Genomic DNA, 22,002 nt, shown 5'->3' with positions numbered 1-22,002 from the left:
ATATTTATATTAATTCGGATATATACTATTACACATTTATAGTTTTACACATCTATAATCGCACACATTTATAACGGTTAAAGAATAAAACCGTAATAGTCCAAATCAAAAATTATCCTATAAATAAAATTGCGTTAATATATATCGTACCATTCCATTCCTAATATATTCTTTTTTACTTCTTATAATAACCTACATTTAAATTGATATTAATAATTAGCTTTAATAATTTATTATTATATTAGTTTAATATTACTCCCAATTTCTTTGCATTTTATCCACCCTTCCAAACGTAAATTAATTTAGTTATTTTTTACTAATATTTTTATAGCCTTATTTAAAAACGTTTTTATTATTACATCTACCGGATTGTAATTATTATATATTTATTAGATATTATTAATTTCCCTATTTTTGTACAACTATTTTAAGATTATAAAATTAATTATTAATTTCTTTTCATTAGTATTACTTATTTGGATAAGATATTAATATAACAAGAAAAAATTCGTATATAAAATAAAAAAGATTATTAAGAAACTTAATCGGCTTAAAATAATATTAATAATATTATAGATAATATAGCCCATATTAAAACCTTATACTATTCTATAGATTTTATTAGCAAGTATATTATGTATAATATATTTATATTTAGTAAATAATTAATAGATAATATTACCGATAAGTTATATTTTATTATTATAATTTATAAATCTTTTATTACTAAATATTATAATATAGCCAATCTAAGAATTTATATCCTTATTATTGGCGAATAAACTGTTTATAAAAATGTATAGGCGTAGGTTTTAGGAGTTTAATTTTATATATTTAAAGTCTTAATCTTTATGGTTTATTTACTATTTAATTTTTACATTAAGGACTTTAACTTTTTTTAGTTTAAATTTTATATGTTATATTGTTATGGAATAGTTAAAAATTATTTTGGGTTAGTAAATAAACATAATATAAATATTTTTTATATGTTATTTTATAAATTTTTTAATTATATTAAATATTTTTAGGTTTAGTTTTTCTAATTTTTTTATTTATTCCTTTTAAATAGTAGAGATTGTTTTTTTATAGATTATAATCTATAATTTATTAAAGTTTTTAATTACGTTTGGTTTTAGAATTTTTTAAAGTTTTGTTTTAATATTTATTCTTACAAAAGCCTTATCTTTTTTAGTTAAAAATTCTATTATATCAATATTTAATATATTATTTATTTATAAATTTATGATTTCAAATGGTTAATTTGGTTTTGTAATTAATAGGTATGGGTTAAATATTGACAGGATTATGCCTAATTTTTTTTAATAATACCTAGAATAAGTTTTAAATTAATATATGTTTAATTTTGCAAATTTATATAAAGGTTTGATTATTTGTAATAGCATTTTTTTAAGGTATTTATTTTTTAATTTTAAGGGTAGGCGTATGTATATTATTTTTTATATAAGGGTTTTAAATTATATATATATTATAATAATATTTTAGATTATTATTTTTATATTTTATTATTATAATATAGATGTTAAAGTTAGTATTAGGCGTTAGTTGGTGCGTTGGATTATTGGAGTATATATTATAATAGAGTTTTTTTCGAGGTTTTTATAGCCTTGTATTATAAATCGTAATTTTTTATATAGTGTTGGTATGTTTTTTCCCTTAATTTTATAAATTATACAAAATTTAAATATGGTTGCGTTTTGGTGGAGTGTTTTATCGTATATTTCGGGTTATAAGATATTATTTATAAAAAAGATATTGAATTTTTTTATATTAAAGGCTTTATATGATCTTTTTAACGTAATTATTTTTTTATTCAATTATAATTTTAAAATAAAAGCGTAATTGTTCTTTTCCTTTGTACTAATATATATTATATTTATAATAAATATATCTAAATTTTTATTAGATATAATTTTATATTTATTAGGATTAAATTAAAATAGCAGTAGCAGTAAATGAATTTTAAGATTTTCTTTTAACTATTTATATAACTTAACATGTATATTTCGAAAAATCAAAATATTTTTTAACGCGTTTAATACAATAGTTATATTTTTATCTGTAATAACAATAACCTTATATAATCTTTTCTATTTACCTTTTTTATAGTAGATTAGTATATTATTGTTGATAGGTAGTGATATGGGTAGCGTTTTTAAGGTATCTAATTTATTTTTTATGTTTATAGCATTATAGATAGTTTTTTACGTTTTGATTTTTTTGATTTCAATTATAACTTTCTATATCGCTTAAACCTTTTTTAATTGCAATTACATGGGAAGAAAATCTATATTAATCTTTAAATAAACACTAAAAATTAATAAAATGGAGATAAGACTATCCAAATTTACCGTATCGTTTACAACCTTAATTATTATTTATAGGTAAACCTCTTTTAACCCCTATATTTCTTCGAAAATAATTTTATATATTTTCTAAATCAGACCATAATATTTTTTTATTTTACCAATTAACCAATATACCTTAATAAATACCTAATTATAAATAATTTTTATAAGGCAAACCTTATTACAAAATTTAACACTATCAAAATTAATATTTATATTATAGCTAAAGATATTTAATAATTTTAGATATATATTAATTTAATATTATTTAAACATTTCCTAGGTTTTTTTAACGGAAATATTTTTTATAAATTAGGTTATTTAAAATTTTATTACTACGTTAATTACGTAAAAAACCAATTTTTTATTTAAATATATGATATTAGTGATTATTTCATAATTAAAATCTATATTAAGATTTTTAAAACTAAATTTAAAATGTTAAAATACCTTACTTTTAACTTAATAATAATGGTAAAACTTGTTGATTTTTTTAAGATTTTTAGTATTTACCTTATATCTTACTTTATTGAATAGATTATAAAATTTGCTAATAAATGGGTGGCTAAAACATATATATAAACAACACAATTTTACTTTCGTAAAATAAATAACATTATTAAACTAAAATTATAAGTATTCCCATTTTCGTATAATTTTAATTGTTATACCATTTTTATTAATTAATTAGTTAATAATATTATTAAGGTATATTTTTAAACAGTTTATATTTTTAATAAAAAAGAAAAACAGAATATTTATTTTTATTATATGGAAGTTTATCTTACCAAACAGGATATTAATTATTATAATCCCTAATAATTTAATAAACAAACCATTTCCAAAATATATATTAATTTTACCAACGCAATTAATATTTAAATTATTACAATATTTTAAGTTTTTATTAACAAAAATTTAATATTAACCCTTATTTACAATTAATACTTACGTTATTTTTATATTCAATATAATATCTTAAAATACGTTTTTTATATATTAGTTAAAAATAAATATAGTATCAATATCAGATTTATTAATAAATTTTTTAAGATTTAATATTTATAAATTAAATTAATATTAAAAAGATTTATTTAAAAAATAAACCGCAATTATATACTAACTCTTTAATTTTTTTTTTTTTTTAATAAACTCTTCAAACTTTTTTACGTTAGAATTTTTAATATCTTTATATCTGGTTAAGAAAATTATATAATTTTCCTTCGCCTAGTTTTTTTTAACTTTCCATTAGACTTTAACCTTTTTACGTTCCTTTTCCAAATACTTAATTAATTAACATTTTTTTTTTTTATATACTTAATAACAACGTTTTTAATATTTTAACGTTTTTTAATAAATATTATATTTACCGCCTTTATTATTACAATAATATTTATAATTAATATAATATTAACCAATATTATGTTTATTATTATTACTATTTTTACTATTAATATTTACTATAAATTAACATATCTTTTTAAAATTCTTAAACATTTTAATAAATATTTGAAATTTATTGGCTAATTTTTTAAAATAATATAATAGAATAAATAATATATATTATAATTATAGTATATTACGGCATGCTCTATATACAGTTGCAATAAATTATTATTTTCCCCTAAAATCAAATCCAAAAACGCATTAATATAATAATAATTTATTAAATATAACTTATAATATTTCCATATTAAACTTACTTTTATTCTTTTTTTCAACCTTTATATTATAAAAAATAATAACTATTTAATTTTAATAATATTATATCTTATTCTATTTTATATTAAAATATTATTTTATAATTATATATATATCTATAAAATATTAATATTTGGGTATATTATAAAAGAAATAAATTACTATTTTTTTAATAAGAATAGTAGAAAATATAATATAAAATTATATTTATTAAATTTTTATTATATAACATATGTCTAAAAAAAATCAAAATTTATTTTTAAAAATATTATATGTTTTCTTTATATAATTATTTTTATTATTTTAAGTTTTTTTAAAATGGCCTATAATTATTAAAAAATATATTTTATTAAAGATTTGTATCAAAAAAATATTATAGTAGGTTTAAGCTTATTAATTACTAACAGATATTAAAATTTAGGCGGAAGAATTAAATACTTATAAAAATAATAAAGCTATTTAAAAAAAAAAACCGTAACCTCTAATAGGTTAATTTCTTTCGTTTAATCCAATATTTAGTAAAACCGCTAATATTATATATAAATTACCCAATAACAATTTAAAAAATCTAAACGTATTTTTTGTAATTAAGGGAAGGGACTATACCTAACTAATTTTATATTTGAGATTATACCTTAGATTATACCCTTATTATTTTACAAAAGGTATGAATAGTTTTTATTAAACTAATAAAGAAGGAGAAAAGGGGTTAGATAATGTCCAAATACCATTTTAATTACTTTATTAAAGTTACGCTAATTGTTATAGATAACTTGGCATATTTTATAATAGTGGACTAAAATTAAATGTATAAAAAAAGGGGAAAAAAAAGTATATTAAAAATGATAATTAGTTAAGAAATCAAAAAATAGGTTTCAATTATTAAATTAGTAGTAAAACGTTAGGAATTGATAATAACTAATTAAAAATAAAAAATAGTATTTATTTTAACTATGGAGTAGGTAATATGTATTATAAATTAAAAAGGGGTAGGGTTTAAGGTATAGTATTTTATATTAAAACTTATTTTATAGGTATAATTATGTGTATTAGTATTTATAGGTTAAAAATTGTTTAATGTTATTGTATTGGCGCTTATAATTATATAAATACGCATATAACGGGGTATACCGGTTTTTTTTCGATTTTATGAATTAAAATTTTCTATATTAATATGTTAAGCTATTTTATTTTTATTACCTTTAATTTGGTAATATTTTATATAAGTAAATTACGTAATAATATAAAATTAACAAATATTTTTATATAATTAACGTTATATTTTTTTATATAAATGCTTTTTTGTATTAGTATGTTTTGTAGCGTTAATTATAATTATTTTAATAATATTTTAAAATTATTTACCGTGAATTTTTTAAATTGTTTTTAGTATTTAATTATTATTTTTTTGATTAAGCGTGTATATAATATTTTATTATTAGTGGTTTTAAAATTTATTAGTGTAAAGAATACCTATATTATTTTTTGTTTAGGCGTGGTTGTTTGGGGATTAATTTTTTTTTATTATATTATTATGTGGTCGAATATTATATTGAGTATAAATATTTGATTAAGGAAATAACTTAAAAGTTTATGCAATTTATTTATGTTTTTTTATTTAATAAGATTGTATATAGTGTAAATCTGCGTTTGCGTTAAGCTTTTTATTTGTGTTTTTTGGGATATGGTGGAAAGGATTAATGATATAAATAATAATAATTTTGTAAATAAAGGGTTTAAGTTGCAATAGTTTATTAAAAATACGAACAAATTATATAAAAAAATAAAATTATAACTTGTTATAAACTACAAAAATAATATAAAAAAAAATGTTAATATTGTTTGTGTTATTGTAATAAAAATTTTTAAATTAAAACAATAATGATTTTTTTAACTTTATTAATTTATATTACTATTATTTAACAATATTAATTAATATTGGTAAATACGTATATATAATAAAAATAATAAATAAAATAATAATAAATAATAGTATTAAAATTGGTATATAATAAATATCTAAAAAGGGAAGAATTTATTTAAAGCTAATTAAGTATAGTATATTTTTATATTTCAATAATAGTAGATACCCGACCCTTTTATCCAATAAAATTGGGTATCTTATCTTTTCCTCCCTTATCTACAATAAGGGCACCTTATCATTAGTAAGGTGCCTTTATATCAGTGTCACACGACCATCAAGAACATTATCTCTATTCTTGACATCCAAAAGCCACGCAGCTATGAGTCTTTTACCGAGGTGTATCTAATTCAGGTACGAGACGGCCTTGGGACCCGTGTCCATGGCTAATTACTAACGGTGCTACAGGAACTGATGGAGACGGATATGCATAGGGTGATCCGCACACAGGATCTATCTGACGATCACTGCCAGTATTTCATCTACCAGACTCTACGAGCGCTGAAGGCTATGCACTCCGCAAATGTGCTTCACCGAGACTTGAAGCCTAGCAACCTCCTGTTGAACGCTAACTGCGACCTGAAAGTCTGCGACTTCGGACTTGCTCGATCTGCGGCGTCTCAAGAGGACAACTCTGGCTTCATGACGGAATACGTTGCTACTCGATGGTATCGTGCGCCCGAGATTATGTTGACCTTTAAGGAATACACAAAGGCTATTGACGTGTGGTCCGTAGGCTGCATTCTTGCCGAGATGCTGAGCGGGAAGCCCTTATTCCCTGGAAAGGACTGTATGTGGTCAATTACGTCGGAATCAAACGACCTTTTGCTAACAATGCATAGATCACCATCAGTTAACCCTGATCCTGGACGTCCTTGGCACCCCTACCATGGAGGACTACTATGGAATTAAGTCTCGCCGCGCTCGCGAGTACATTCGCTCTCTTCCGTTCAAGAAGAAGGTCCCATTCCGAACTCTCTTCCCCAAGACGTCCGATTTGGCGCTCGACCTACTCGAGAAGTTGTTGGCCTTCAACCCGGTGAAGCGCATCACGGTGGAAGAAGCCTTGAAGCACCCTTACCTCGAACCGTACCACGACCCCGAGGACGAGCCTACCGCACCACCGATTCCTGAGGAGTTCTTCGACTTCGACAAGCACAAGGATAACCTTAGCAAAGAGCAGTTGAAGCAACTCATCTACCAAGAGATTATGCGGTAGAACAGCAGTTTCTTGAGCAAACTCAGGATTCGGGAGAGCATTTCGCAGCTCATGCAGAACCTTAAGATTCGAGATCGCACACCCTCACTGGCGGATTCACGCAAAAAGCATCGCGGTTGAGGGGTGGTGCTTGGTTTTGCATAGCGGGTGGCGGCGGCCTTGGAGAGTAACCGGACGGTGATAAACCTACCTCGTCGAGGATCAGCGTGGAGGAGTAGTTTACCCTAAGATATAACTCGCGAAGGGCAGGTGGAGATCTTATGCCACGAGATCTGGTGTGGGATCTGGCATGACTGTGGAGAGGCCAGATGGATAAGGATATATCTTGTCTTCTCTCCGATTTCTTTTTCTTTACTCTTGTTAGTAGTAAAACAGACGTTTTTTCTGGTACTCTCTTGCCTATAGCTTATCTGCTCATTTGATTATGCGCTGTGCTATTTGTTAGCTGGCCAGGTAAATATCGTTGAGGCTCTGTTGTGATTAATGTAAAGTTGTTGGAGAATATAGACCATCCAACACCGAACATGAATGGGAAGATGAAATAATCAGGCAAAAATATTTAAGAACTTCTCTTTTCATCCAAGTAGTATAAGAAAGAACCCTTAAGTAAAGCCAAGAATGACACGATACGCTTTTTATAAGCTTACGCCTTACGTGATTAGCACCCGGTGTTTTATACCTAGTATAAGCGCCGTAATGTTCTTAAGCTTGATATCGAGTCGGAATATTCATTAACTATAGGTAAACAAACTATAAGGCCAGGCCTTTATCTTTAAGATCAAAGCTTCAGAGGGTTGGGTTGCTAAGTCATACGCTATTCGTTATTTAATAAGTATAGCAAAAAGGGAAGGGTGAGTGGGTGAATAAGCTCATCAATTTAAGTGTGCTGATATTACTCTAGTTAATAATGAATTCATCACATGTTTATGGTATGCTTGGGAAGCGTAAAGACGCCTTGGGTAAATAGACGAGTAAGAATACATATAGATATTCGGATGGCGTATTGTCCCTTCTTTTGGGCCCTTTGCTATTTGATTGTAGGGTTGTTATGTATATACGGGATGCATGGCTTGATTACTAGTATATATTATATACCACAACAAGGAAAATACCTATTAGTATACTACAGCAAAGCTGTAAATGAGCTGGCTACCAATCTGCCTTGGTGCCTCTCTACTTGTCTACCATCCCTACTACCCCTTTGACTCGTCCGCTTTTCCTTACCTTCAAGAGCATCGCCAGTCCACACGCCTGTCCTATATCGTCATGTCCACACAAATGCCACCGGATCTAGTAGGATTTTACGTACGATATCATTCTAGAAAGCTGCTTACCTAGTAAGCATTCTCGATCATCCATCCGACCCTGCCTGATCTTATTAGGAAGAACATCCAAAGCTAGGGCGACCAACCTCTTTCGCCACTTATCCCAAGCCAAAGTCAAAGTTGGTGAGCGGAATTAATGAGATATATTTAGCAATTCCGTCCGTCGACAAAACAAAAAACAACATAAATTAGCAAGGCTTGCTTGCTTGCCTGCCTGCCTGCCTGCCCCTATGGAACCGGAACGCCTATTTGCCCTAGTCATGATCTCGGTGATTTATCTGCTAGGTATTTCCAGCCCCTTTCCCATCCTTGCCTAGTCGGGTCCGGCTCGTTCACCGGTATACCGCACCGCACCGTACTACACCACGACGTGCTTCTTGCCATTATCTTGCTGCTCGTATAAACACTTGCCGTATTTATCATGATGCTTCACGCCCTATCCCAATTCATTCCCATTAGTCGAGTCGAGCCATCCTTGGCTTGATGAAATGTCACACCACACAACCCTCATACCAATAACGAACGCATCAACCACCTACAACCCACATCTCCACACCAAACACATCGAACTTCTCGCCCTCGTCGCTAAGCGGCTGGTTCAAAAACGTATCGCACGGCGCGCTATGGCCGCGGGTCAACCCGTTATCCAGCCACAGGCCGTAGGTACCGCCCCGGCCGCCGCCCACGGACAGGAAGCCCGTCTCGCAGAAGATGCAGTAGTCGTTGGCGCCCGTGTACGCGAAGTTCTGGAAGCGGATGCTCTGCACCGAGGCAGCGGCCCTGCTGGTTTCTAGGTCGGTCGGCGCGGGGGCTAGCTGGCTTGCGGACTGCTGGTCGACGCGCGGGAAGTTGGTGTTGGTGGTCGGGGAGGCTATTGTCGTTGCGCGGAAGTTCATGTTGGATGTGTCGGCGGAGGGGGGCGGGGGGAGAGGCGCGTGGAGGCTTGCGCGCCAGAGGAAGCATTCTCCCGTGCCGAAGTAGGACGGCGCTGGGTGTGGTGCTTCTGTTAGGTATGCGCCGAAGGTCTGTCGCGTGTAGGAGTCAGTTACTCGATCTTCTATGTTTTGTCCCGAGACATATCCTCATGTCGTATTGTCGTCACGACTACAAGTAAATAGACGAATGGTTATAGTCAAGAGAGATAAATAAATACTCACCCCTTCCCTCCCATCCCGCACGACAAGCACGAACCCGACCCTCCGTCCGCGGTACTCCTCGCACCGCTTGTACAGCGTAGCCAACGAGCTGCCATCCTGGTACAAACTATACACCAACCGCCAGTCCTCGATAATCTTCAACCGCTCGGGCAAGAACGTCCTGATCTCCTCCGCCAGCCCGTGCGCCAGCAACCGTTCGTCGGTGCGGGTGTCGGCGCGATAGCCGTGCAGCACCAAGGGCTCGAGAGAAGGAAGCCCGCGCAGAGGCGACGGCGTGCGGCGCATCGGCGGGACGAACGGCCCCGTTATACCGTCGCCCGCGCCTGCGGGCTCCGAATTGGCATTGTATAGCTGCGCGTGGGAGGGCGGCGGTGGGAGGGTCGACGGGAGAGAAGACGAGGGCGACTCGAGGGAGGAGAGGCGGCGCCAGAGGCCGAAGATGATGCCGTAGCCGCTGCCGGAGGAGGAGGGGCCCCGGGGCGGAGGAGATTGCGGCTTGGACTCGGGGAACGTGTGGGCGTGGGTGTGGATGTGGGTGTGAGTGTGGGCGTGGGACTGGGAGCGGCCGGATACGGGGGTAGAGGGGCCGGAGGACGGCGGCGAGAGGTCTATTAAGTTGGTATCTTGTCGGTTGATGCTCATGGTCGGTAGTTTGAATTTGGGTCTCGTGGGGAATGCGCGTGAGTGAGTGATGGTGTGCCGGTCTAGTTTCCAGGTAATAAATGTAGCCTAAGCTTTAGGTGAGCTTTAGGTGAGCTTTAGGTGAGCTTTGGGTGATTTCCGATAGCAGTTAAACAGCTCAACAGCTAAAAAGTTGGAGAAGTGGATTATAGGTAGCTTCTCTTCTGGGTTCGTCTTAGGGAAGGTTGCTCCAAATTAACCAGCCTACCTCTCCTCAGGCAAGGGTAGTTCAGCAGTGGAATCATGAATGTGACGTAGCGTGACGATGGCAGTTGGTGGGTGGGTGGGTAGGTGGGTTTATTTTGGTTTTTTATTTTGGTTTTTTTAATTTTGTTTCAGACGCCTGTTGTTATTTTAGTTGCCTGTAGTGGGGGAGTGTTGCAGCGGTGCACTACGTCGTCGTATTGGCTGAGGTGGAATTGCAGATGTGTTATCGGGGAACGGTAATATTGAAGATGTCAACTATAAGTTTATGAGTTTGAATGTTTGATAGTTAAGGAAGAAGGAACAATACTTATGTTATTAATAATAGTTGAAATAGCAGGAAGGAAAAAAGTAGATGAAATTGGGAAAGCCTGAGTAATGATTATGCACATTTATATACATGTAGGTTACATATGTACCTAGGGTAGGTATGTACATGTACTTTAGGTAATACAACCTACCTAGGTATATGGACGTATAATAATATGAGGTAGATATTACATCTTATGTACTTTTAAATGTGTACTTGCGAATACTTATCAAACTATTATTAAACTCGTACTACTTAGGGGTCTTAAGGGTCTTGTAACTCTGTTTGTTTCTTGGAAACTTATTATTTGACAACTTCAACAGATTCCTCGTCGGAGCTTACATCTATTACGGTCTGCGTGTGTCTGTGAACCGTCATCTGGGTTACTATAGTTTAGCTATAGTTTATACTATTACTTTAGTTATACTCTTATCGTGGTCAATGCGATTAGCATCGATATTAGCCCGGTTATACCCGTAATCGTCGCACGAGATTCGTAAGGCTGCACAACATACCAAGTACACCGCCATGTACATCATTCATTCTGTCCTATCATCAAGATGCTATATCAAGATGCTATTTAACTAGGCTTATTTTCAAGTCGTTTCATATATGATTTCGATATCCATGTATGGAGTAGGCTACACGTAATATACTATACGTATATGTCCAACTCCAAGCTGTCCCATCACCTTACCTTAGATCATCTATATATTTTTACCATAATGTCCAGTATGCCTTGCCGTACTCCTTCCGGAGTAGGTTCCTTAGCACACACTTTAGGCTCATAATGAAACGTCTTTTTGAGATAATTCGCCGTCGTTGGCCCGATCGTCGCGATCGAGGTTGGTGGCTTCACCCCGCCCGCCTTTTCAATGGCCTTACCCGTCTCCTGGTCGAGTAAGTCCAATCCCTTCAACATGCTGTCGCAACCCGTTGGTGAGAAAACTACCACCCATCGTTCCGGTCGGCTTGCTGTCCTCTGCAGTACGTCCGCAAAGTCACTAGCAAATGACTCCATAACACCAGTGCCGTATAGCACTATCTCTGTTACTTCGATCCGTTGATCATCCGGTAGAGTCTCGTCCATCAGCGTCTTTGGTATAATGTCCCGTCTCTGCTCTCCTACTAGGAAGAGTAGCGGAGGCTTGGTGGGACGGTCTTTGTACCATTCGCCGTAGTGGTCCAATATGAACCGTGCGAGCGCATCGCCATTTCCAGTATGCTCACCAAAGATCTGGAGCAGGGGCGTCTGGGGAATGGCCTTAAGTGCTCGGGTCGTAGCAGGGCCCACGCTATAGACTGGTATGTCTTGGAGGTGCGGCCAAGTCTGATCACCTATTTAATTCCTACGAGTCAGAGACTAGGACGCCGCTGATCACGTGAGGGGCCTCGGACCTTTGCCCTCGTCAACTAACTTGGCGAATGCCTCGACTGCTCTCTGTGAGGTAAAGATGAGGCCGCCGTAAGCGCTATCGGCGCTACGGTTTATCCTCCTCTCCCGCAGCAACTTTTCGAATTGTTGCATACCGTCATCTTCAAACCTGTGCTGAAGGACAGGAACAAAGATGGGCTCAAAAGAAGGAGAACCTTCGCTGGGGATAGAAAAGATGTCTTCGTATGCATCGGTCGGCGATGACTTCGTCTTAAGGAGCAGCACAGGAACTTTATCCGGGTTTGAGGCCGTTGAGGCCGAATCTGAAGCCATAAGAGCTAGGCAATATAAATAATAATGGTTAGAAAAGCATTGATTACCTAGGTTAGGTACCTAACCTACGTCTTTACCATCCGAGCTTATCAAAGTCGGTTCGTTTTAGTAATCAGAACCTTCTACTTCGTAGCGCCTAGGTAGGTTCCACAAGACTTTCCAGCTTTTATCGATAAAAGGGTTTCACCCATTACCTAAGGTGGACCCCCCCTTCTTCGGCCCGTGTTTAGTAAGTGGCGTTACCGGCCGGTGCCGGGGCTCGCTTTCCGCCGAGCTTCTGACAAATCCGCTTCAGCTTAATTTGTTTTTCCTGCTAACACCTTTCGATGCTGTCGCAAACTATCATGAGCTTTCCTGCCGGTTTCTCTTTTCTTCTGCGCTCATTCTAGACCGGTCGTACTAGTTAGTAGAATGGCTGCTGACACGAGAGATCCGCAGCCCAACGAGCTGCCCAAGGGATTCGTCATAGGAAAAGATGGCAAGCCGTGAGTACCTGTTAGCATTACCACGAATGGCCGTGGCTGCATCGTTTTGGCTGAATTGTTTTGGCCACCCACTAACATGAGCATATTTCTGCAGTTGTCGATCATGCACTTCGAAGAAGGATTTCTCTACGTGGGCACAGATGACCAAATCCTCTCTCAAGTCTGGTAGTAATGCTGCGACAGGCGCTGCTGTTGGTGCTGGAGCTGGCGCGGGCGTGGTGGCCACCTCTACGTCTTCGTCGCCGCATCCTACTCCGGATGATTGTCCAGCCGACGTAGAGACGCTGGGCCGAAGCACGTGGACCTTATTGCATTCCATTGCCGCAACGTATCCTAAGACACCAAGCGCCGCTCAGCAGTCCGACCTTCGGACATTCATGGGAGTCTTCTCAAGACTGTATCCGTGCTGGGTATGTGCCGAGGATTTCCAGCGGTACATAGAGAAAGACCATGTCCAGGTTGGCAGCCGCGACGAGTTCGGAAAGTGGCTGTGCGAAGCGCATAATGCCGTCAATGTCAAGTTAGGCAAGGAGGAATTCGACTGTTCTAAGTGGGAGGAGAGATGGCGGACCGGCTGGAAAGACGGGCGCTGCGACTGAGTTGAGATTCTCTTCCGGAGAAACTTACAATTATTAATTCGCGATGCTATCCTTTGGCCGAGGTCTAACCCGGTTTTGATTATTAAGGTCTGGAAGCCAATTTGCGAGGGAAAATTGCGAGGGAATTTACTCGACCTTGTATTATCAATGTACAAATACCTATGTACAATACCCATGTCACGATAGACGGATGACTGAATGAAAGCGAGCATCGCGTTCTCGAATTAAAAGATAGACAGCTTCACTTCTCAAGAGAGCATCGGTCAACTCCAGCTGCATAATACCAGCGAGATTCAATTTTGAAGAGTGAAGAATACCTAATGCATGTCTTATCATTATCAAGAAAGATCGGCAATTATGATGAGCAGTAAATGCTACTGGGCCGTTCCAGACCGGCGGCCAGGCTAGCCGGGGCTCGTCGAAAGAAAACCGGGTTCGGCCGATTGGTTTTATTATTAGAGAAATGGATCCTTTTTACTAGGTTAGGTTAATATGGTCGTACAATGAGCTGAGCGAGGTAAGTCGATAATGGATAATGATTGAATTATATCGTCGTGTAATCTTAAGGTCTTCAGGTCTTAAGAAAAAGTCAATGCAAGATGAGACTTGGAGTTTGTATGTATTCATAACGAATTCACATGTATATTCCCTTGACCGACAAACCGAAAGAAAAAAAAAGAGAGAGGACAAATCAAGCAGAAAAACTCGATATCCATTGCATCATCGCCTGATTATCGCGAGACGCCGAAGATGCACCATGATCCACTGTAACAAGGCCCGATATGTCAAGAACAGGCGACGCAGACAACCGCCGTACGATTCCTAGCTCAACTCCTTTTTCGACCTTCGTATCCTGCATTGCGACAACAGGAGAGGCTGAGACTTTTAATATATAACTGAAGTCCTATCCTGAGGCTAACCAAGAAATTTCTCTTTATTCTACTCATACTAAATCGTATCCGACTAACAACAACCAACAACATCAACCTTATAGAGTGAGTGTAGTGTATTCCTAAGCTTCCGAGACATTGCTTACACTACATCTCAACCGACATATACTCCTATTTGCCCCTCAACTTATATACATTATATAGTCTTAACACTTATACGACACTTATACGACACTTCTACGCCACTTACACTTACACTTACACTTAACTATACTTACACACAACAACTTGTCAGATTTAATCGCAACAACAGCAACAACAACACTTTATCAACTCTTAAAACAGAGAGAAAAAAAAGTGAAGACCATCACGATGACTAGCGAGGATATCAGAACGAAAAATCTGAAAAAGCCCGTTGACGTGGCTGAGTACCTCTTCACGAGGCTCTACCAGCTCGGAATCAGATCTGTCCACGGACTTCCAGGCGACTTCAACCTTGTCGCCCTTGACTATCTGCCCAAGGCCGGGCTTAAATGGGTCGGCAACTGCAATGAGCTGAATGCCGCGTACGCCGCCGACGGTTACGCCCGTGTGAAGGGCATCAGCGCTATTGTCACCACTTTTGGCGTAGGCGAGCTGTCCGCTGTTAACGGTATCGCCGGCGCCTATAGCGAGCACGTTCCCATCGTTCACATCGTCGGGTGTCCGTCTACCGTTTCCCAGCGCAGCGGTCTACTGCTGCACCACACCCTAGGAAATGGCAATTTCAACGCCTTCGCTGACATGAGCGCTTCCATCTCTTGCGCCGTCGCTAAACTCAACGATCCGGCCGAGATCGCCGGTCAGATCGACCATACCCTGCGAGAATGTTACTTGCAATCTCGCCCTGTTTACATCATGTTCCCCACCGATATGGTTGAGAAGAAGATCGAGGGCGCGCGTCTCGAGACTGAAATCGACCTGACCGAACCTGCTAACGACCCGGACCGGGAAGACTACGTCGTGGATGTCATTCTCAGGTATCTACACGCCGCCGAGCGACCTGTCATCCTCGTCGACGCTTGTGCCATCCGTCACCGTGTCCTCGACGAGGTCCACGAACTTATCGAGAAGACTCAGTTACCCGTATTCGTCACTCCCATGGGCAAGAGTGGCATAAATGAGACGCATCCCAGTTACGGCGGTGTCTATGCAGGATCTGCCTCTGCCCCGGCCGTCAAGGAAATGGTCGAGGGTTCTGACCTCGTCATCTCTGTCGGCGCGCTTAAGAGCGATTTCAACACTGCCGGATTTTCTTACCGTTTGTCTCAGCTGATGTCCATCGACCTGCACAGCGACCACTGCATCGTGCGATACTCCGAGTACCCCGGCATGCGGATGAAGGGCGTCCTGCGCAAGATCGTCGACCGCCTCGACGTAGCACAAATCACGGTCCTCCCGGCACCCAAGTTCGAGTCCCCTCCGGTGACGCCCGACGTCAACGCCGTCATTAAGCAAGAATTCTTCTGGTCGCGCATCGACCGGTTCCTACGGGAAGGCGACATCGTCGTCACAGAAACCGGCACTGCCAACTTCGGCGTGTGGGAAACGCGGTTCCCGGCCGACATAACAGCGCTCAACCAGACGTTCTGGGGCAGCATCGGCTGGGCGGTCGGCGCGTGCCAAGGCGCCGCGCTAGCGACCCAAGATATCGAGGGCATAGACAAGGCTCGACGAACAATCCTATTCGAAGGCGACGGCAGCCTGCAGCTCACGGTACAAGAGATCAGCACCATGATCCGACACCGGCTGAACGTGATCCTGTTCGTGATCTGCAACGACGGGTACACGATCGAGCGGTTCATCCACGGGATGGACGCGTCGTACAACGACATCGTCGAGTGGCGGTACAAGGACCTCCCGGCCGTGTTCGGCGGCACCGAGGAGACGGCGCGGTCGTACGCGGTGCGCACGCGCGGCGAGCTCGAGAGCCTGCTTGCCGACAAGGACTTCAACGAGTGGAAGGGGCTGCGGCTCGTCGAGCTGTACATGCCGCGCGAGGACGCGCCCAAGAGTCTGATGCTGACGGCGGAGGCTAGCGCGAAGAGGAATGCTATGACGGAGTGATGTGGTGGAGATGGATGTGTGAGAGAAAAAAAAAAAAAAAAAAAAGGGGGGGGAGGGGGGGCTACGCTGTTCATGTTTCACGGGTGTTTATGACTTCATGTATGTATGAGATATGATTTTTGGGTGTATGTGGACAGGGTCGGCTTATTAGTATCGAGTTAGACGTTCCTATGTGTGGACTTGGGGTTCGGTAATATCTCCTTTCTACTTAGACACGACGCAATAGAATCGTATTGATCATTAGGTCCGGCATCCGAGGATGACTCACTGTACAGATTGCTTGAAACATCATATATGCCCCTAGACAGGACACGTGGGAATGCAACCGCCAATGACGCATGTATTAGTTGACGTTAAATCTAGCCGGCTTAAAGTCTGTCTAGAAAAAGCTGACTGGCAACCTTAGTAGCATTTATTAGGTAGGTAGGTATGCCACTGTGGTTAAACCAAATGGTCCGACTTCAGGTTTTTCCTTGGGCACTGCTGGGCGCTGAGGGTGATTCCATCTCCGTTATAAGAAAGCTTGTTCGACGGTTTTTCCTCTGATCAAAAGTCGGCTACCTGGCGTCAGCGTTAACTAGGTAAAGTAATGCTATAGGTAGGTTAGGGCTAGGGATAGGAAGTGGAAAATCTCTTATGTCAGGCGAAAATCTAGCTCTATCTCTTCCTATAAAGGAGGAGGTACTCTAGACGTCTAAAGCGCCATAGATGCGCCTGCTGTAGCTACCTAGCTTATAGCCACCAATAGACGTTAACGTTCTCATCATCATCATCATCATCATCAGGTCTTCTATATCCTCTTCGTAAGACGAATTCTTATCGCAAATCGCCAAATTATAGCTTTGAAACGGGCTAGCTGCTTGAGATTGTTGAATGTTGTTTTTCCATTGGAATCTCGCTCCAAAACCCCCTGACCGTGATCTACGTGTAAGCGGAGCGATCGAACAAGGTCAACAACCTGATCTAATTTGTCGTGTACTTGTAGAGCCTGTAATTGTGTAGCTTCTTGAAGTTGAAAATGTTCCCGTCGTTGCTCTAGTTCTAGGTTAGAATGCATCGAATTGTTTAATTCGGAAAACCTGGCCAGCAGTTTTTCGAATTTGGTTGCGTCGAATACGACCCAACGGAGTCTCGTAGGATACTTCAGCAGCGTATCTGCGTATTCAATAGTCTTCCGGCGTAGCTTCTCCTTCCTGCCCATCATTTCTAGCGACTATGAACACACGCGCTTCGCTTAAACGAAATTAAAGAATGCGTTTTATAAACTTACATTAAATGGATCCAACCCCATTGGGTTCAGGGCAGGCTCTCCTCGATCATCGTCAACTTTCAAGGCGAGGTTGTATCTTTCCTTGATTAGGCAGATCTCAAGGGTCAAAGCTCTGATTTGGGTTAAAGTCTCGACGGTGGCCTGCCGTTTTCCATCCAGCTGAGTACCTTGGGTTGTGTTGTTGAATCAACCGTGAAGCCGGATGCGTGCCACCAGTCTAGTAGCTTAAGCTGTTAAAGGTGGAGGCGATGCCAAAGATATCCATATTTTTACGGAAAGTCATTGGCTTCCAATAGAAGCTGGCAGCCTTTCATGCAGCCGGCAAAAACTTGGAATATTAGGGAGACAGTCCCCAATGCAGTTCCAGGGTCCATGGCTCTTTACTCCCAAGCCGTAACTGTGCTTAATAAAATATATAATACAGAATATTCAAGATTAGTACCACGAAGGTTGATGAGAAGACATATGGCTTTATTGACGGATGTTGGGCTGCAAATTTAAGGTTGCAGGCATTTATGCCTTAGGCCTAGCATGCATGTAATATTGATATATATATTGATATCACATAAAAGGATCAACAAATGAATCGCTATGGTTGAGATACATTGGTTAGGCTGTGACACCCAGTACGAAGTACATATTGAATATTATATGTTTCTTTACTTAGTCCCAACTCATACTATCTTCAGTTATTAATGCAACCCTTCGTATATAGGTACCTATATACTAGGTATTAGGTAGCAAGGAAAAGAATCGGGCATCCACGAAGGGAAAAATTCGACACCAAGATATTATCTCTGGCCCCGAGCCTGGAAGTAAGTAGAAAGCTGGTCATATCAAAGTAAAATAAATCAAATACTATTATGTGGATATGTTATGGCCCTTAATCGTGATATCTGTACTTAAAAAAGCAGAGCGACTCTGGTATTGTATGAAAGCCTACCTCCTAAGCAGTCTACCCTATGTATAATTACCTCTCTATTTAAATTCCGTTCACACTAGGATACGATCACCTAACGGTGTATGGAAGGTTAAGTTTATAAGGTCATCTACATAAGGAGTTAGCTATGGTATCTCACATTAGTGTTGATAGTACTACTGTTTAATTTGGCGAGGTCACTAGGACGATTATTGTAACAGTTTGTCACATTCATGCTGCAGAGACATATGTATTCTAAAAAGCAGGCTGTCTAGCACCATACCAACGGCTCAATGGTAACATGTGATGAATTCAAATAAAGTAAGTACACAAAACCCCAAGGTTCAACCCCAGGAGTGAGAAAAATTCGATATTTGTGTAGGGATGATTAAAAGGCATGCAAACTGACCAAGGATTTAACAACAACTCCCTGATGTCAATATTGATTAGCCATAGTTCTCTTCTAACCTACTATAATTTATCATATAATTTCACCTTCACTGACAGGTGAAGAATGTGCTAACAAGTTATCCATAAGATCCTCACTTTTTTATTATCTTAGTCCTCCCTATTATAGCCCATTTCTTGTCTGGGTCTTTCTTATCCATCTTTTCTGAGGTGTTGTCAAGTTTTTAAATTGTTCTTTTTTTAGCAATGATCCACATACTTTCAAAATTCTGTTACATCTCACCTTTAGAGAAAATCAAAAGATAATCAAGCAAAATTTGCTCCAAGTGTAGGGGGTTTTGTGAAGGCAAAGGATATCACGTGCTTTCTACTGCATATTGCATAAGAGATAAGTATTCACTTACTAAGCATATCATGGAATCTTCTCAAAGATGCTCGCATCCAACACTGCCTTCTTCATCTTCATTACTTCAACCATACACTAGGTAACCTTTCACAGCCACGCACCCTTTTTGCGTATTCTTTCGGATGAATCCATTGACCAAAATACTTGCCTGTCTATTACATACATACTGACAGTTCCTCTTGTCCCCCCCAAAAATAAGACCACATTTATCTAGCAACATTTGTCAAAGTTGCTACAAACGGCCTAAAAACGAAGCCGACGAGATCTCATAACAACTACACATAAAAGCTGATATGGGCGGGGAAAACCTACACCACATCAACTCGCTCGCCGAGCTGCAGTCGCTATTCGCGTCAACCACATACGTAGCCGTTGACTTCTACGCGGACTGGTGCGGGCCGTGCAAGGTCATCGCGCCGCATTACGAATCGCTTGCCAAGCAGCACGGCGCCCCGGGGTTCCTTGCTTTCGCCAAGGTGAACGTGGACACCGCTCAGGATGCCGCGCGCGCGTTCGGTGTTACCGCCATGCCGACCTTTCTCTTCTTCAAGGAGGGCCGCCAAGTCGCTGTAAACGGACAGGCTGCGATTCGTGGCGCCGACCCTCGCGCTCTCGCTGCAGCTGCCGAGAAGCTGGGTGGCTTGGCGAAGAAGCGCATGGCGGAATCTTAAAGGCTGAGGTGTATTCGGGATGAGATAGCATTGTAGGAAGGATAGGGCTGGACAGTGATGAGGTATTTACCCGGTCGAATAGACTCGCCAGGCGAGAATGTTGACTAATACTTCAACTAGATACGGGCGTTATAGGGTTATAGTTCAATAAAGAGCGCATCGCATTGATCATAAGCATTTCGCCTATTGTATGATGTGACAATAGACCTGCTTTTATTAAGAATGTGACCGTCTTTTTAAACACCACTTAGTTTGTCTTCTATACCAGCCCCATTCCCCCAGAAAACGTACCTAGTAAAAAGATATATCCGGAAATAAATGATATCAAGAATAGACATCATGTCATTCTACCACAGTAGAAGAAGCCTTAGACTTTTCCCGGACCACCCAAGTATCCATCCGTTCATCGAAGAAAATAGTTATTATAGTAGCCAATTAATAGTCAATAATTCACAGTGCTCCTCCAAAAAGAAAAAGCTTTCAAAGTATCGGTGGTAACTATTATGTTCATATCTTTGAACAATCTGGAAGAAAAGGGGAAAGAGTAAAAAGGGGAGAAAAAAATAGCCTGGGTGGGATTTGAACCCACGTCTTTCCAACCTCGACCTCTCATCTGGTATTTTATCCAGAAGCGCGTAATGATGGAATATGCTTCCACTGTACCACCGGGCTTTTTGTGATGGGAGACTTGAAGTTTGGGGTCATATGTCATCACCTAGGCTGCCGCAGATGCCATGCTCATGTGACTCGTCCAGTTAGGCATGCAAGCCCTGGTGTGTTATGCTGCCTAGATGAATCTATTTTAGTTACAGTACTTAAAGCACTTCTATATGCTTGAAATACTGCATAGGTTAGGTACCTAGGTAGGTATCTATAGGTACTTACCTACCTATCCTATTTCTTAGTATTTTGAGTACTTATAGCCAAGTCGTCCTATTAGACTCTATTTTGTCCTCTACCTCGCACAGCTCATCTTAGAAAAGCCATTATGGTACTTCATCTTTCCCCGCTCTTCATATAATATGAGTGATTGTACCAATGGACCAGTTCATTTGCCTAACCTAGGCACCTAGGTACTATTAGTTATCTCTTCTTATTCCCGAGGTTCGACCTCGCCGAGAATCTTTACGAGAAGCAGTAGTACTAGTCCTGCTTATAGACGTTAAGATATCAGTTTAACGTCACCGAGAAAAGATTGTATGCTAAACTACAATCTTATAGACATCGCTGTTGGGTACCTGACCTATTAATAAGATATCCCTGTTCTGGATATAGCCAACCTTGACAGCCCCACATGAGAAGTTGGAGATGATGACGGCACCGATGCTTGGATGACAGGTGGTCAAAGTGAGATTGAGGCTCTTAATTGGGCTTTACTCACGAACTTAATAGATACCTGATATAATTAATTGCCAACGCCGCACCCACGCCGTATGGCTAGCTCCAACATGGGGATTAACTAATGGTGCGTTGCATTATACATCAATGATAGTGGGTCTTAAGGCTGTAAGGGTGGCATGCAACGATGCCACGTGCCGAGGTGAAGTAGACCGATCGATCCAGGGAATAGGAACCAACAGCCCTTTTTTAGGATCGTGCATCCTTGACCTTGTTTTAAGCCGCACCAACTACCTAGTCAAAGCGACTAACCCTAAC

The 22,002-nt window shown here is 38.8% G+C and overlaps 6 protein-coding genes and 1 non-coding gene across 7 annotated transcripts; 4 read left to right on the top strand and 3 right to left on the bottom strand.

Annotated features, from left to right (window-relative positions):
- The first annotated feature begins 6,215 nt into the window (after window positions 1–6,215).
- On the top strand, window positions 6,216–7,807 carry F4813DRAFT_365191 (kinase-like domain-containing protein). Its single transcript, XM_049243899.1, has 3 exons — window positions 6,216–6,342; window positions 6,397–6,778; window positions 6,831–7,807. Exons 2-3 carry the CDS (start codon window positions 6,403–6,405, stop codon window positions 7,205–7,207), a joined length of 753 nt encoding a protein of 250 aa, XP_049098024.1. The 5' UTR covers window positions 6,216–6,342; window positions 6,397–6,402; the 3' UTR covers window positions 7,208–7,807.
- A 1,083-nt stretch (window positions 7,808–8,890) lies between these two features.
- On the bottom strand, window positions 8,891–12,592 carry F4813DRAFT_391042 (tetrapyrrole biosynthesis, uroporphyrinogen III synthase; the record flags this gene model as incomplete). The annotated part of the gene is made up of 5 exons (XM_049247102.1): window positions 8,891–8,968; window positions 9,072–9,557; window positions 9,690–10,418; window positions 11,606–12,222; window positions 12,283–12,592. The coding sequence occupies 5 exons, from the start codon at window positions 12,590–12,592 to the stop codon at window positions 8,891–8,893; spliced, it is 2,220 nt and encodes a 739-aa protein (XP_049098023.1).
- A 206-nt stretch (window positions 12,593–12,798) lies between these two features.
- Window positions 12,799–13,765, top strand: F4813DRAFT_143752 (FAD-linked sulfhydryl oxidase ALR). Its single transcript, XM_049238863.1, has 2 exons — window positions 12,799–13,077; window positions 13,172–13,765. The coding sequence occupies exons 1-2, from the start codon at window positions 13,004–13,006 to the stop codon at window positions 13,674–13,676; spliced, it is 579 nt and encodes a 192-aa protein (XP_049098022.1). The 5' UTR covers window positions 12,799–13,003; the 3' UTR covers window positions 13,677–13,765.
- A 955-nt stretch (window positions 13,766–14,720) lies between these two features.
- F4813DRAFT_143891 (pyruvate decarboxylase) lies at window positions 14,721–17,181 on the top strand. The gene has a single exon (XM_049238864.1). The coding sequence runs from the start codon at window positions 14,939–14,941 to the stop codon at window positions 16,670–16,672; it is 1,734 nt and encodes a 577-aa protein (XP_049098021.1). The 5' UTR covers window positions 14,721–14,938; the 3' UTR covers window positions 16,673–17,181.
- On the bottom strand, window positions 16,926–18,432 carry F4813DRAFT_365171 (uncharacterized protein). Its single transcript, XM_049243898.1, has 2 exons — window positions 17,943–18,432; window positions 16,926–17,878 (listed from the first exon to the last, which is right to left on the bottom strand). Exon 2 carries the CDS (start codon window positions 17,874–17,876, stop codon window positions 17,463–17,465), a length of 414 nt encoding a protein of 137 aa, XP_049098020.1. The 5' UTR covers window positions 17,877–17,878; window positions 17,943–18,432; the 3' UTR covers window positions 16,926–17,462.
- Window positions 18,433–19,281: 849 nt separating this feature from the next.
- F4813DRAFT_365169 (thioredoxin-like protein) lies at window positions 19,282–20,518 on the top strand. Its single transcript, XM_049243897.1, has one exon. It carries the CDS (start codon window positions 19,969–19,971, stop codon window positions 20,344–20,346), a length of 378 nt encoding a protein of 125 aa, XP_049098019.1. The 5' UTR covers window positions 19,282–19,968; the 3' UTR covers window positions 20,347–20,518.
- Window positions 20,519–20,910: 392 nt separating this feature from the next.
- Window positions 20,911–21,018, bottom strand: F4813DRAFT_t96. Its single transcript has one exon. It is a non-coding gene; the product is annotated as a tRNA-Asn (tRNA).
- Between the last annotated feature and the right edge of the window lie 984 nt (window positions 21,019–22,002).

This window comes from Daldinia decipiens, assembly GCF_022478715.1.
Source record: "Daldinia decipiens strain CBS 113046 unplaced genomic scaffold F4813scaffold_25, whole genome shotgun sequence".
Lineage (NCBI taxonomy): Eukaryota > Fungi > Ascomycota > Sordariomycetes > Xylariales > Hypoxylaceae > Daldinia > Daldinia decipiens.
This window is presented reverse-complemented; position numbering and strand designations above follow the sequence as displayed.

Excerpts from the sequence above, each read along its gene's own strand:
- F4813DRAFT_365191 (XM_049243899.1), top strand. The coding sequence starts at position 6,403 with ATGGAGACGGATATGCATAGGGTGATCCGCACACAGGATCTATCTGAC. Across the intron at positions 6,779-6,830 it reads CTTATTCCCTGGAAAGGACT|ATCACCATCAGTTAACCCTG; the intron begins GTATGTGGTCAA and ends AACAATGCATAG.
- F4813DRAFT_143752 (XM_049238863.1), top strand. The coding sequence starts at position 13,004 with ATGGCTGCTGACACGAGAGATCCGCAGCCCAACGAGCTGCCCAAGGGA. Across the intron at positions 13,078-13,171 it reads ATAGGAAAAGATGGCAAGCC|TTGTCGATCATGCACTTCGA; the intron begins GTGAGTACCTGT and ends ATATTTCTGCAG.
- F4813DRAFT_143891 (XM_049238864.1), top strand. The coding sequence starts at position 14,939 with ATGACTAGCGAGGATATCAGAACGAAAAATCTGAAAAAGCCCGTTGAC.
- F4813DRAFT_365171 (XM_049243898.1), bottom strand. The coding sequence starts at position 17,876 with ATGATGGGCAGGAAGGAGAAGCTACGCCGGAAGACTATTGAATACGCA.
- F4813DRAFT_365169 (XM_049243897.1), top strand. The coding sequence starts at position 19,969 with ATGGGCGGGGAAAACCTACACCACATCAACTCGCTCGCCGAGCTGCAG.